Source organism: Pungitius pungitius, chromosome 13 (genome assembly GCF_949316345.1).
Source record: "Pungitius pungitius chromosome 13, fPunPun2.1, whole genome shotgun sequence".
Taxonomy (NCBI): domain Eukaryota; kingdom Metazoa; phylum Chordata; class Actinopteri; order Perciformes; family Gasterosteidae; genus Pungitius; species Pungitius pungitius.
Genome location: NC_084912.1, coordinates 4,835,314 through 4,849,379, shown reverse-complemented (window position 1 = coordinate 4,849,379; position 14,066 = coordinate 4,835,314). Strand labels below are relative to the sequence as shown.

The 14,066-nt window shown below is 43.2% G+C and overlaps 2 protein-coding genes across 5 annotated transcripts in view; one reads left to right on the top strand and one right to left on the bottom strand.

The window, feature by feature from the left end:
- phactr2 (phosphatase and actin regulator 2) overlaps window positions 1–3,477 on the top strand; it is a 31,036-nt gene extending 27,559 nt beyond the window's left edge. For all 4 annotated transcript variants that reach the window (XM_037465890.2, XM_037465893.2, XM_037465892.2 and 1 more), the window contains one exon: window positions 71–3,477. In XM_037465890.2, coding sequence (XP_037321787.2) covers window positions 71–86 — 16 coding nt within the window. In that variant the 3' untranslated portion in view covers window positions 87–3,477. The remainder of the gene's footprint in view (window positions 1–70) is intronic.
- A 4,749-nt stretch (window positions 3,478–8,226) lies between these two features.
- sf3b5 (splicing factor 3b, subunit 5) lies at window positions 8,227–9,417 on the bottom strand. Its single transcript, XM_037466509.2, has 2 exons — window positions 9,267–9,417; window positions 8,227–8,922 (listed from the first exon to the last, which is right to left on the bottom strand). Exon 2 carries the CDS (start codon window positions 8,894–8,896, stop codon window positions 8,636–8,638), a length of 261 nt encoding a protein of 86 aa, XP_037322406.1. The 5' UTR covers window positions 8,897–8,922; window positions 9,267–9,417; the 3' UTR covers window positions 8,227–8,635.
- Between the last annotated feature and the right edge of the window lie 4,649 nt (window positions 9,418–14,066).

Genomic DNA, 14,066 nt, shown 5'->3' with positions numbered 1-14,066 from the left:
TAACACGAACCATGTGCATATGTCATTGATTTGTAGATGTCATGTTGTGCACGTGTGTTTTCATTTCCAGATTCCACCGGCCATAAGTGCTCTGGCGGACCAGCTGGACGTCGGCAACCGAAGGTCCACAGCTCCCAGCAGCCCCCCCCCCGCCCCCTCCCCGGCCCTCCAGACCCCCGGACCCTCAGTACACAGCTCAGTCTATTTCGCCTTAGGATCCTCTTGCATCTGATGATATTCATTTCTGTCTATAACAGTAACAGGTGTGTCTTAAGGCCCTCGGCCGTCCATGGACACCAGTGAAACATTTGCACATATCTCTAGTGAGAACAGTGGTATGTACAGCGCTCTGATTTGATTATTTATTACAGATGGCCAGAACATGCTGGTATGAGATGCCTCTTGTTTATTTTGTTCATGGTAGAGGGGCTCCAGAGGTGGAAGAAATGCACAGAATGACCCTCTCAGCGGAGTGAATGCGGCTCAGCTGCACTCGGGAGTTTGTGTACTTGTACCCGGGTCTGTTGCTAAATGTCCATATAAAGGCGTCCTCCTGGAACAGGAAGCGGCGGGCGATTGGACGGTTGCCTGCTGGTGCCGGTGTCACAGATCATAGGGGAGCAGAAGCAAGGCCTCTCTTGAGCTCAGTTTTAGACATATTTAAAGTATATTGCCACTAGGGGGCATTAGAGTTCTAGTCTAGGAGGTGGAATGTAGACGAAGAAAGTGTTTGTATTTATATCTGCTGAAAGCCCGGGGACCGGCGGGCACCTGAGGCTCTTAACAGTGAAGTGCAATAGGAATCACGCCAATCCGAGGTCCATGTGCTGACGGAAGCCGCGTCTTACGTTGAGTTATTAAGCGCAAACCTCTGTTGACAAATTGCTGGACTTCTCCGTCTCCCGGATCCAGTTTCCAACCTTTGACGTCGATCTTTTGGCTCAGGCTCTATTGTGGTGCCAAAGAAAAGGCAGATATTTGATTCCATGTCGGTGTTGTGACTTAAAGTGATCGCCCCCCCCCAGTGAGGCAATCGACCTTCTTCTTGAAGAGGCCCAGAAGGACATTTATTTTTTCCAATTCCAATGTGCTGTCTGCCCCACGATAGATACGCAAGGAGAGACCTACTGAGAAGTGATCCTTTTACATTTTGCCCAAACGCGCACTTTGACTCCAGTGGTAAAAGTCGGACCTTTTCAACACACAGTTTGATTTATGAAAGAGATGTAGAGCAAAACGAATATGTCCATGTGTGTTATAGTAATCAATCACACACATGGGAGGTATGAAGCAGCACAATGCATTTCTTACGTTTAGATTCATGATTTGTCCGTAACATGGAAGTGGTTTGGGTTTTACGGATAACTGGTGCTCACCTTTAATGCAATGGGATCAATTCATAATGCCTTGTTTTAGTGTGAAAGATCTGCAGAGGGCCAACCTGACCTTACAGCGTCATAATAGAACGGATAAGAAGGAGGATTTTCATTTTCCCAAGACGATAAGAAAGAAATGGGCCGTGCAGAACATACCTAAGTGCTGTTTCTAGGCAACATATTGCCAGCAGTATCTTAAATTACTGCCACGCCTTAACCAAGCCTGCCTGGTACTTAAACACACCATGGACAAGCCAGGATACAGGAAGGTAGTAATATATCTTATTTTCTATTCTGTTCCACCTTCACTTTATGCAGCAGGCATTTCGTGGAGAGAGACTCTGTTCAAAAGCAATTTAAAATCCTTTCTGGACTTCCCCTTTGCTTCATTTCTCCAGAGTCCTGTAGGTCAACTTGCACAAACCATAAAAAAAAGACAAACAAGCAGGAAGTGACTCGACATTAAATCTGCTTCAGGCCCGGTATATAATGCAGATGCATTAGTGAGTCAACATGATTCTGATTGGATTCACGTACAATTGGCTTTCATAAAATGTTCAAAAACTGTAATAAACAATTTAGATACACTAAGTGGATAAAGTGTTGGTAGAACAGCTCCCATTGTGGCAGAGGAAACATTAATATGCTGTTTACATTCATGCAGAAACGTTAAAGCATTACTGGTAACAGTTATTTTCACCCAGCCTATTTAGCATTTATACGTAGTGCATAGTTGATGAGTAAATGGTCGTGTAGGTGTAAGCAGATATAAAGACAATTTAATTCTACAACAAATCTTTTCTATTACAAAAAGTGCTGCTGTGAAAGAGGTGGAGCTCATGAATCTGCAGCTCCTCTCGGCTTCAGCGACGAGTTTTATTCACCCTCGCGTCGCGGCTCTCTCTCACGGCATCATTTCTGCCCTGGCGGACGCAGCGGGGGGGGGGGGGGGGGTGCTTTTAGCAAAGAGACGAGACGGTTGGTAGAGACCAAAAGCTGAGCTAAAAGAGAGTAAAAATGTATATTTGCTGATGGACGTTACTCTGTTGACATCGACGTCGGCCTCATCGACTGAAAAGTTGCTAATCTGCAAAAAATATATTATAACTCATTCCTTTTTTTATATAATGATATTCAACACATTTATACCTGGTTTTAAACCTGTGTGAATGATTTTAAATGTTAGTCAATAGCTAATAGTTACACAGTCATGAAAAGCTGTGCTGTCAATAATTCATTATATAACAATTATGGATGAAAAGTTATAGTTCTGAACCTCGACAAAGAGCATAAACATTTAAAAACGTCTTTATATTTGCTTAGAACTACATTATAAGTAGTGTGTTACAATCTTTTATGAGTGTTAATATACTACTTACGAATAGAGCTTGTTATCTCTTTTAACACAACGCTGACTTACTAAAACTCCTCGTCAGGACTATCATCGCATTTCTTTGATGATATAACCCGTCAGTATTAATCACAAGGAGCGAGTCCTGTAAGAACCTTTACGGCTGCAGTCTCTTTCATCTCATCTGACATGGAACTGTGAAATAATCCCAATAAAACCAAAGAAAAGTTCAAATAACACAACTTTTGTTTCTTTGAAAAGTTTAGGTATTAAACATACAATTCCTGCCATTATATTTATTTATTTTTAAATCTTTGAAGAATCAGTTGGACGCTTGTTTTTTTCCGAGCTGCTGCTTTTAATTTGCAGCTTTAACATGAAGATGGAAATGTTTACATTTGAGGACGTCTGCTGTTGTTGATGTGGTCGTGTCTTTAACACTTTCACTAATCAAGCCCCCCCCCCCCCCTCCTCGAAAAGAAATCAAAGATCCATAATCAGACAGCTCCTAAAAGCCTTCATTCTTCAGCATGTGATCTCTTCTTAATGTCGTCACATTCACAGAATAAGGTGATTTCACACGTCTCAGCTCTAAATGCATTGAAAAGTCTTTGAAAAGCATTGATTTTTGTTTTGTTTTTATTGATCTTTGAAGTCGTTGTATGATGTCATATATCCCCAAAACCCCTACTGTTACATTGAAACTGTGTATATTGTTTTTGTATATAAAGAATCATCGGAAAAGATCAACGTCGTCCTCTTGGTTTGTTCTTGTCATATGATCAGATCATGTGATCAGTTTTCCTTTTACCAAAAAGAGGCTTGATGCTGCACAGGAATTTATACATAAGGAAAATGAAAAATGTATGCAGATGCAAACATACAGACCTGAGTATTGAGATTGTTTTTATAGATTCCAATAAAATATTTCTACCGGATATTTGATTAATTACCTTTCCCTCTTTTTCATTCTTATATTATTGCCGACTACATTTCTTAAGGAGTCTTAGGAGGCCATTTAAGCCACATTTCCTACATCATTTTCCCAACATACATAAACTGGAATGACACTTAGTGGGTTTTCATTCCTTCCAGGTCTCAGGGAATAATTAGAAGCGGAGAAATCTACAGCCTGTCTAGAAGTGAAAAGTGTGACAATAAGTGCCAATTAAGCCTTTCAAGGATATTCTTTCTTTTTTTAAATGAAGAAACCCTTTAACGGCGCTTCTCTCATCACCACGAGTTCGGTCCAAACGTTGGCCCTGAGCCATCGCGGCCTCTTCGTTTGAGTGACGAGATGGATTAAATCAGATGGATTGCAGTGAAATGTAGACATCCATTCCCTCACAGAATCAATTGTACAAACACCCCCCATCGGCGTGTATTACCCGTTAAGCTAGTGACGTTCTCATCAGCATCGGCTGTGCTTTGTGTCAAGAATGAAACCATGATCATGAACACATTGAATCCGCTGATGACCAACGAGCAGCGTTTTAAAAATGTAAAAATACATGGCGCCGAGTAGCCGCTCGTCTTATTTTGTTGCCGGCGTCACTGAACCTTTGAGCGAGTGTGCGCTGAGGTTCATGTGGGATGAACAACCATTAAAGTATCAAAGAACCAGCCGTAATTCTCCCATCCATCCAGAGGACCGGGCTGCATTTTGAAGAAGGATGTGGCCGTCATGGATTGATGCTGAAGAGGAGCACAAAGAAATGAAAGCTGGAGAGGGAAGGAGACAGGATTCATACATTTAGATTTGGTAGGAAATGAAGGGGAGTTCGAGGTGGCAGTTTCACCTCCTACTTTAATGGACTTCTCTGATAGCCTCTTTGGAACTGATTTAACGGGACATATGTGCAACTACTTGACCTCAGCGACAGGAAAGGCTTGAATTAAAGCGGTGGACTTGCTCCGGATTCGTTTCCCATTAGAATTTGCTGCCCCTCTACGATAGACAGTGGTTTTATGGAAGCAAAGGAAGGATCCATTACTGCAGCAGCTGCGGCTGCTTCTACCCGAAAGATGCCCTCTTGGACCTCAGCGACCATAAACCTCCTGCTCTCACACACACACACATGTGAATAGGGGGGCAACCTTCAGTTAAAAAACTGAGAGACAGCCTTTGTCATTGCACAGAACTCACACGACATATTTCATCATAAACACCCGGCTTTCCTCTTCTGATGGCCGCCGTCCCACCTCTGTTTGCCTTTCACCAGAGGAGACGATGCCGAACACACAACATTCCCCCTCGCCCCCCCGCCGAAGAGTCATTTCTTGTAGGTTTTATCTTGGATGTCTCGCCTCCACCGGTAAACCTATCAGACGCAGAGAGAAAGTGAGAAAGTGGAAGGAAAGGAGGAGAGGATGCGGTTAAGAGGAGGGGGTGTGAGCAGGCAAAAAGATAAGAGAGTGGAGGAGAAGTGGGCGGGGGGGGGTAAGAGAAGGAGGGTTTAAGGCCGACAGGATGAAACAGGAGGCCGGGGGAGAGAAGGCCACGGATAATTGGATTGCGGAAGCGTTCATATTTGATGAGGGCGAATGTGCTTCCTGGAAGGGTTCACCGAGGTCCTGAGTGATCACACCGAGCCAAACGAGACACCAGCGCGAGGGCGACGGGGCACCTGCAGACGCCTCTCACTTTATTAGGTGCCCTTTTTTTTTTTTAAAAGCATACATGCAACAACGTCCCCCAATCTGCTTCTACATTCAACAGAGTCTCGTGCAGGGAGACAATGAAGTGCCTCGCTAACAGGGGGAGATTAGGGTCCACGGGGTGGGAGCTGAGGGGGGGGGGGAGGGAAGAGTAGAGTTAAAGTGCTCAAGTGGAGCCAATCGTCCCTCTGTGGGCTTCAGCTGGAGTACCTCAGTGTGGGTGAGGAAAACGTTCAGCATCTACCAACTGGTTATAAATTGCAAATGTAGCAAATTGAATGGCGGTAGTTTTGGAGTTAATTCATTAAGTCGATGTTCAAAAGTCATGGGAATACCATTGAGATTCCAACTTTAGTCTCAAATTATAATAGAGCTAAGGTGCTGTGCTTTTCTTTGACTTATATTTATGGGTCTTTCGGATTCAACACCAGATACCAAATGAAAAAGTATGGATGCATTAAATACTTCTAGAATGCAGAAACAAGAAAAACTAAATGCTGTTCGAGACTTCAGTACGTTTATTTTCCTCACCTCAAAATGTGTTTTCCCTGCATGTCTAACATTTGAATTACGAGTGTCCTTGTGCTTTGAAGGTATGAATTGGGAGTTTTGATTTGGCCTGCAGGCCTGAACACAGTGTTTCTACTCATTGTGAAGGCAAAAAAAACAAGCTGTTCCACACCACCTTGAATATTTAACACAGTAATTAACCACTGTTCTCATGATGACACAACGATGTCACTTTCTTCCTTTGAGGAAAACACTGTAAATAAAAAGAAAGACGCTGTGCGGAGGTCTGTCTCTCTCTCGCTTCCCTCGGGACTAAGAGATTGAAGCTTTATTTGAGAATCTATAATAAAAAACACACCCACCTGCTGGCCTTATTCCCATAAAAAAAAGGTCCATCGCTGCGGTGGCTGCAAACCGTCTATTCATGTGCTTCGGAGACAACCAGTGGAGCATCTAATGCGAGTGTTTGGTTTGCGTGTGACACAGCACACGGACAGGCGCCACGCTGCTCTCACGGCTCACTTGGCGACGCCGTCTTCACGACTCTCAGTGAAGACAGATGGCGAGGACTTACCCCACTAAGTCACTCCTCCTCCGACACACACACACACACACACACACACACACACAGGGATCCGCAACACGACCACTTCCTTGGCACCCACCGACATGCCAATCCAACATGAGTCATGCACAGCATCCGTTCGGCTGGCAGCGCGCTTTGACACGTGACCCGGCGGTTTAGAGTCAGAAACGTCAGCGCCTGCTGCTCCGTTATGGTCTCACTAAACAAAAAGCCTCGTGCTGAAGAGCCAAAACTTCAAACGTCCACTCGACATCAAACATCCCGAAGGAAATGTGCACTGTGAAATCATTTTCTCCTCGGGGGGGGGGGGGGGGGGGGGGGGGGGGGGCTGGTGACAGCGGACACTGGTGATCAAAGCAACGGATTCGTATTCAACGCTAGAATTTAACAGCCGTCGTGAGCTCGTTTGAGTAATCAGACGCCGCTGGCTTTAGTTTGCAACTTGGAGTCTCATTTTCAGGTATGCAAATGAAAAGATGATGAAATCAGAAGCTTCATCGAGCACAAAGTTAATTATGAAAATCGGCAACCTCAACCAAAATTACACTCAGATTTCAGTTTCTTCGTGACTTGGGGGATAAACTCTTTTCCGTAAAACAGACTACATGCTTCACAGGTAGTAATGTACACTCACCGGCCACTTTATTAGGTACACCTGTCCAACTGCTCGTTAACACTTAATTTCTAAGCAGCCAATCACATGGCGGCAACTCAGTGCATTTAGGCATGTAGACATTGTCAAGACAATCTCCTGCAGTTCAAACCGAGCATCAGTATGGGGAAGAAAGGTGATTTGAGTGACTTTGAACGTGGCATGATTGTTGGTGCCAGAAGGGCTGGTCTGAGTATTTCAGAAACTGCTAATCTACTGGGATTTTCACGCACAACCATCTCTAGGGTTTACAGAGAATGGTCCGAAAAAGAAAAAACATCCAGTGAGCGGCAGTTCTGTGGGCGGAAATGCCTTGTTGATGCCAGAGGTCAGAGGAGAATGGCCAGACTGGATCGAGCTGATAGAAGGGCAACAGTGACTCAAATAACCACCCGTTACAACCAAGGTGGGCATAAGAGCATCTCTGAACGCACAGTACGTCCAACTTTGAGGCAGATGGGCTACAGCAGCAGAAGACCACACCGGGTGCCACTCCTTTCAGCTAAGAACAGGAAACTGAGGCTACAATTTGCACAAGCTCATCGAAATTGGGCAATAGAAGATTGGAAAAACGTTGCCTGGTCTGATGAGTCTTGATTTCTGCTGCGACATTCGGATGGTAGGGTCAGAATTTGGCGTCTACAACATGAAAGCATGGATCCATCCTGCCTTGTATCAACGGTTCAGGCTGGTGGTGGTGGTGTCATGGTGTGGGGAATATTTTCTTGGCACTCTTTGGGCCCCTTGGTACCAATTGAGCATCGTTGCAACGCCACAGCCTACCTGAGTATTGTTGCTGACCATGTCCATCCCTTTATGACCACAATGTACCCAACTTCTGATGGCTACTTTCAGCAGGATAAAGCGCCATGTCATAAAGCTGGAATCATCTCAGACTGGTTTCTTGAACATGACAATGAGTTGGCTGTACTCAAATGGCCTCCACAATCACCAGATCTCAATCCAATAGAGCATCTTTGGGATGTGGTGGAACGGTGCTCTTGTTTAAAAGTGGAGGCCCATCGAGGCCCTTGGGTCCCTTTCTACTCCTCAAACTTGAATATTCACCAATCTGCATGTAGAAACGACTACATTGTGGCATATGAATTTTAATCAAATCAAAACAGAAATTTGAAACAACCAGTTCCATCATTGAGCACATTACACGACCAAAGAACACATACCACCATATTTTCCCATAAGCTTTTCTAATAACTGTTTGGATCACAAAGGCTTTCTAATTTGACTTAACTGTTGCTGTAAATCTCTGAGTCACAGGGCAGAAAACGAGGTTTAGAAGCAAACAATGCAAACACCTGTGTCCAGGTAATGACTGTTTCAAAGGCCAATTTAAAAAAATCAGAAAGATCAAAAAAGCGTAACATTGAATATGTTGAGCGGTAAATCCAAATTGCATGTCCAAAATAAAAATTGAAAAAAATGCAATGAAGGGGAGTTCGCAAACATTCTGTAAAAACATCCACAGCTCGCTCCAGCCTGATCTAGGCATCGTCGGGCTTGTCTGCCGGTGGTCCACACGGTTGGAGCATCTTCTCCATCAGGTTGAAGCGGACCCTGGCTTTGCTCTCGTTCTCAGCTACTGAGAAGTAGTTGAGCAGGTCAAAGTGTCCCATGTAGGAGCAGTAGGAGTCTCTATGCTGGTTGACCAGCCATTCCCACTTGCTGGTGTCGGCGTGTCCTGTGCCGATGTACTTGGACTGAAGATGCTCCAGCTGACTGTGGATGTTGTATCTGTCCGTCATTCTCGCCGAGATGAGAGTCGCAGAAGCTGTGGACAAAAAAAGCAGATGCGATATCAGGTCATGAATTTATGCTGAGTTTCAACGCCGTATTAGTTTAACGAAACATATCTTGAAACGTAAAAATAGCTCATATAACGTCAAAATTAAACGTTTAGAAGTGACGTTTTACTACGACTAAAATTGTTCAGTTGGTAAAATACACATCGCGTTTACAGAGGAGCCGTTAGCATGCTAGCATTGCTTTCACTTGCGTAGCGTGGAGTTAGCTGCAGCTAACTTAGCGGAATAAATGTGTAGCTTATAACCCATCACTTGACTTAATGTGTCTTCGTAAGTGATCACTTTATTTTAGAAGGCAAAATAGACTTACTCGATCAAATGTGAGGAGTTTAGAGAAGACTGTGAAGATGTAAATAATCTCTCGGTGCGTCTGAAGTTCGTCACAATGCAACTGGGACTTCCGGTGGGTTCCCCGTTTAAAAGGAGCCGGGGAGAAACAGTCTGTAGCTCGTTAGTTCCTCCTCTCCAATAACCATTCAAACGTGATTGAATGAAGAATAAGCACAGTGTTGCATGGTTTGATAATAAAACATTTGGGATTACATAAGAGAACCGCAGAGACATAAAGGTAATCTATAAAATCCCGTTTTCAAGGAGACACAATATATGCTGTTAGGCTTTTTCTTCTGCATTTCCATTTTAACCCCACATAATCAACGTTTTAGTCAGAGTCTATCAATTTCTTGGCAATTTTCTTTTCTTTTGGCAACACTCTTGTCTACGGAAACATTAAGGATGCTATTTTGCAACTGTAATTTGACAAGCTAAATGTTCTCCTGTCAGGTTATTGCTGACCAGGCTTGCCATTAACTCGATACAGCAGGGTATGACAAATATTTAATTAAAAATGAAAAATATTCAAGCCGTTTCACACAGCATGGTGGGTTGATGCCTTTACTCTTTAGGCGACAAAATAAAAATCGGCCTTGTGTCAAAAACCTGTTTTCTTCAGCATTTTGTGTTTGATAAAGTATTCATGAAAAACGAGTTCTAACAAATGTGTTCATGTTCAAATTAAATCGGAAGAAAAAAACACCCTCCAGCGTATTGAGGCAAAAGCCATTTCTTGTTGCTTATTGGAAACAGCGGCGTGCAGGGAAAACAAGGGAAAACAAGAAATGGGGGGGCAATGGTCCTTCTAATAGGCGTCAGGGCTGTTCTCAGCAATTAGTATCCACTGAGTACCATAACAAGATGTGGTACATAAAACCCTCATCAATTTAAACATTGTGGTGGTAAAGCTATTGTTCGGATGTTGCACTGTTTTTTTTTTGTGTCCAACCAGCAATGAATGGAAACTAGTCATCCAGAAAGAATCAAAAAATGTTTCTAGGATAATGGACTGCTATAAAAAGAAGGTTTTTGCCACTGACATAGTAAATGCTGGACATTTAATTTGACAAAAGAAGTTTAACTAAAGAAAAATCTCCCATCTTAAACACGGGCACATCACTGAGCTTCACCTTCGTATTGCAACACACTCCATTAGATGGATGATGATAAATACGCAATTATATGTGTTTCATTATTCTTTGAAAATCCCCTTCAAGGAGGAGAAATTACATTAAAGAGAAGACGCATGAGATGTGCCATTTCATTCATCTCCATTCTTTGTGTGTGACTGTGGGTTCTATTACTTGACTATTTTGCCAATGTTATTATGTTCTCATCATTGGGCAAAGAGAAAGTTGGTAAATTTTGGGGTGTTACTGGAATAGTATTGGTTTTGTGACATTTCTTTTGTGACATAAAAGAAATGTTCTTCCATGACATTTCCAAACAACATATATTGACTGTTTTAAAAAAAAATTTCCACCTAATATTTTTTACTTTTTCTCACCCTAATATATTTTGACTTTCTTTCAGAACATTTATTGACACAATCGTTGACATTTTTTGACCCAATATTTTCAACCTTTCGGATTCAGGCTGTAATCCAATGTGACCCAATGTTTCAGTTTTTCAGGGAGTGAATTTCCACTAAGTTTAATACAATCGCAACTGTCTGCATGCACAGTGCATGCTCCCAATATGAAAAAAAGTAAAATATTTTTATCCGTCTGGATATTACATTTTAAATACTGCTTAAGCAAAATAATCTTAAAACTTTCATTTTCTCCCCATAATTAGTTAATTCCTTGCACAAGACATTAGATTATATTCAGTGAAAATCCTTTTTTGTTCTTTTTTTTTGTTGTCTTTTGGGGATCTACATCTACAATAAAAGTGGTGCAGGATCAAACTTTGGTAGCCGACCTTTCAGTGAGCAGACCTGGGAACAGCAGACCACCAGCTGGAGGAAAAGCTAATGAAATCAAGCAGATGGATGTGGCCTGACTGGATAGCTGCAGGCCTTCAGAATAAGTGCTTTGTAAAAAATACAGTCAGCAATACTCGCGGTGATTTAAACAAACGGCCTGAGATGGAGCCATTAAAAAACTTCCAGGCGTCAGAGATGAATTGAGAGGAGAAGTTAAAACCCAACTACACCCTGTGGGGTCGTTACCGCGACGGCTGGTTAGACGAAGGACGAACGGAGGAGGCTCATTGGTCAGCTTTTCGCAGTGTGGCTGGTTCCAGTAACGAGGTGAATGGAGGCCTTAAAGGACTCGGTGGTCATTTGCTCACTGATACATTACCTCGATCAACTGACTGGTTTGTCTGTTTTCTCAGGACGACGCAGGACTTTCACCCCCCCACCCCCCCACCCGCAACATCTCGACAGCATCACCTCCTGATTCGCTCTGAACCGCGCAATGTAATGCAATGTTCCCCTCGGTCGGATGATGGGATCCGGTTAGCAATTCATCTACGGTGGGAAATAGCCAGAGGAAGCCGCTGCTCTGTGGCCGGGGCATCAACGCTGCCGGGGCTTGAATCCAATTTGGCACAGTTCTGAACGTACCATCTCACTCTTTCTTGGGTATCAGGTCCACACCCTTGTGAAAACTCATTATTTCCTCTCTTTGCACTTGCTGGGCTCAGTCAAGTTACCGGGTTGAACCCACAAGCAGCGGAAAAGATGAAGGTTGCATCTCGCAAACATCATGTTCCTTACGGGGGGAAAGAAATTAAGCCATAGTACATGAGGTAATCTATCTTTGGTTTGGTCGATTAGCTTAGCATCGGTCGATTAGCTACAAGGGCAGCGTACCAACGGTGGGGAGCGTTGTCTCTGCAGGAGGAGGGGACATTCAACGGCACTTGTTAATACGTTAAATTCTACGAGAGAAACGTACAACTTAATTGTAACTTTCATTGATAGGAGACTGTTGAATGAAATCAAGAAGTCGCACTTTTTCCCCCCCCGGCAGCCATTTTGAAAAAACACACCGGGGGGTAAGGAAGTGAAGCTTACCCTGGGACACGAGAGGCAGGGAATTAGGAAATAACAGAAAGCTTTCGAAGAATCCACTTCGGTTTTCATCATGGCAATCGTTTCAGGAGACTGAGTGACGGGGAAAAAACAAACGATGGCTGCTGGCCCGCCCGCTACCAAGGACACGTCCCGATAATATCTGGGTGTTTTTATTGCTTGTTATTTGTACTCCTCACCTCTGGTTTTGGAAGGAGCGCTGTGTTGTGTTTCCAGTTGGGAAAGGAAGACGCACTTTTTTTCAAGCGCAAGAAAAAAGGCGTTTTGCTGAGATTCAGAAGTAAATTTTATTCCATACACATGAAAATACCAACTTTTTTTTAATATGCATCGTGTTACAGATTGTCCAAAAAAGTCTTAATATTACAATGGATGCCATTTACAAGTCATGTTGGTGTCGGGAGTCATGGAGGCAAGCGGAGGAATAACGGGACTATTTGCTGGTGGTGATCATGGAGATTATTAAATACATTTCATGTAAATTGTTGGAAAATATTTGTTAGTTTGTTAAATCTAATGGTGAATGAATGTCCTTACTAAAAGCTAGAATTATTGTTGCTAGGCCTTTCCAGCTTGTGCTCAATCAGAAATTCATTTAGATGAAAGCAGGCTTCTCGTATTTTAGACTTTCTCGCTGAAAGACTGAGGCGAGCAGTTTTGATGATTCATGGGGGGGGAAAAAGCATTGTTGGACTTGCTGGCATTACATGTATGGGATTAAAAAACGTTCTTTTCTTCCTCAGAAACCCCAGTTTAGGAGCTGAGTCATCCAATCCTTTTTATTTTTAAACTGTGTGCTTTTAGATGGATTAAATGAATTTAAGATCTGATATATATATATAAACATAAGCATTTACATATTTGCAGAAGACGTGAAACAATCTCAATGGTGGATTTAGGCCGCTGAACTTGTTCACCCTATTTCACTGAAGTTTTTTTTTTTATTGGAGACCTGCAGCTGATGCCGGATGATTTACAGGCATAACAGCACAACGCCTCCCGTAACACCACGAGAAAAGCAGAGCACGAAGCATTAGGGGTTCTGCTCCTCAGTCACAAGCAGCTGAGCACTCACTTCACTCACTGATCACAGCCAGCAGCGTTTTAAAACACAGAATGATTCGTCTCTTTGTCCCGATTTGACCACATGTTCACTTACACTTTTCTGTTTCTGGGGTCGGACGACTTGAAAGACTGAAAGTGTATTTGCCATTTACAAATGTGGATGAATCTGCGATACCAAATGTTAGCGGATAGAAATGTTTGTATGTACAAAAACGCTGTTAAAGTTAAACTCCCAATAATTTAAGATTTTACACACAGCATTCTGCAGAGGTGTGGACTCGAGTCATGTGACTTGGACTCGAGTCAGACTCGAGTCATGAATTTGATGACTTGAGACTCGACTCGACAAAACGTACAAAGACTTGCAACTCGACTTGGACTTGAACACCGATGACTCGTGACTTGACTTGGACTCGAGCCTTTTGACTCGAGAAGACTTGCTACTTCCCATGAAAACTGGGGGAAAACATTTTCACACCACCGCGCCGCTCTGTTTATCTGCATCTGTCAAAAAAATGTGCGCCACCTGTATGCAGAGAGCGCGCGCTGCCTGCACAACATCCAATCACTGCAGTCCATTTGACCGTATCAACGAGACAGCTCGTTCATGGTTACAAAAATCGGGATTTTTGAACCCGGATTCAGACTCCGATGGAAATCCTCGCCAAC

Excerpts from the sequence above, each read along its gene's own strand:
- sf3b5 (XM_037466509.2), bottom strand. The coding sequence starts at position 8,896 with ATGACGGACAGATACAACATCCACAGTCAGCTGGAGCATCTTCAGTCC.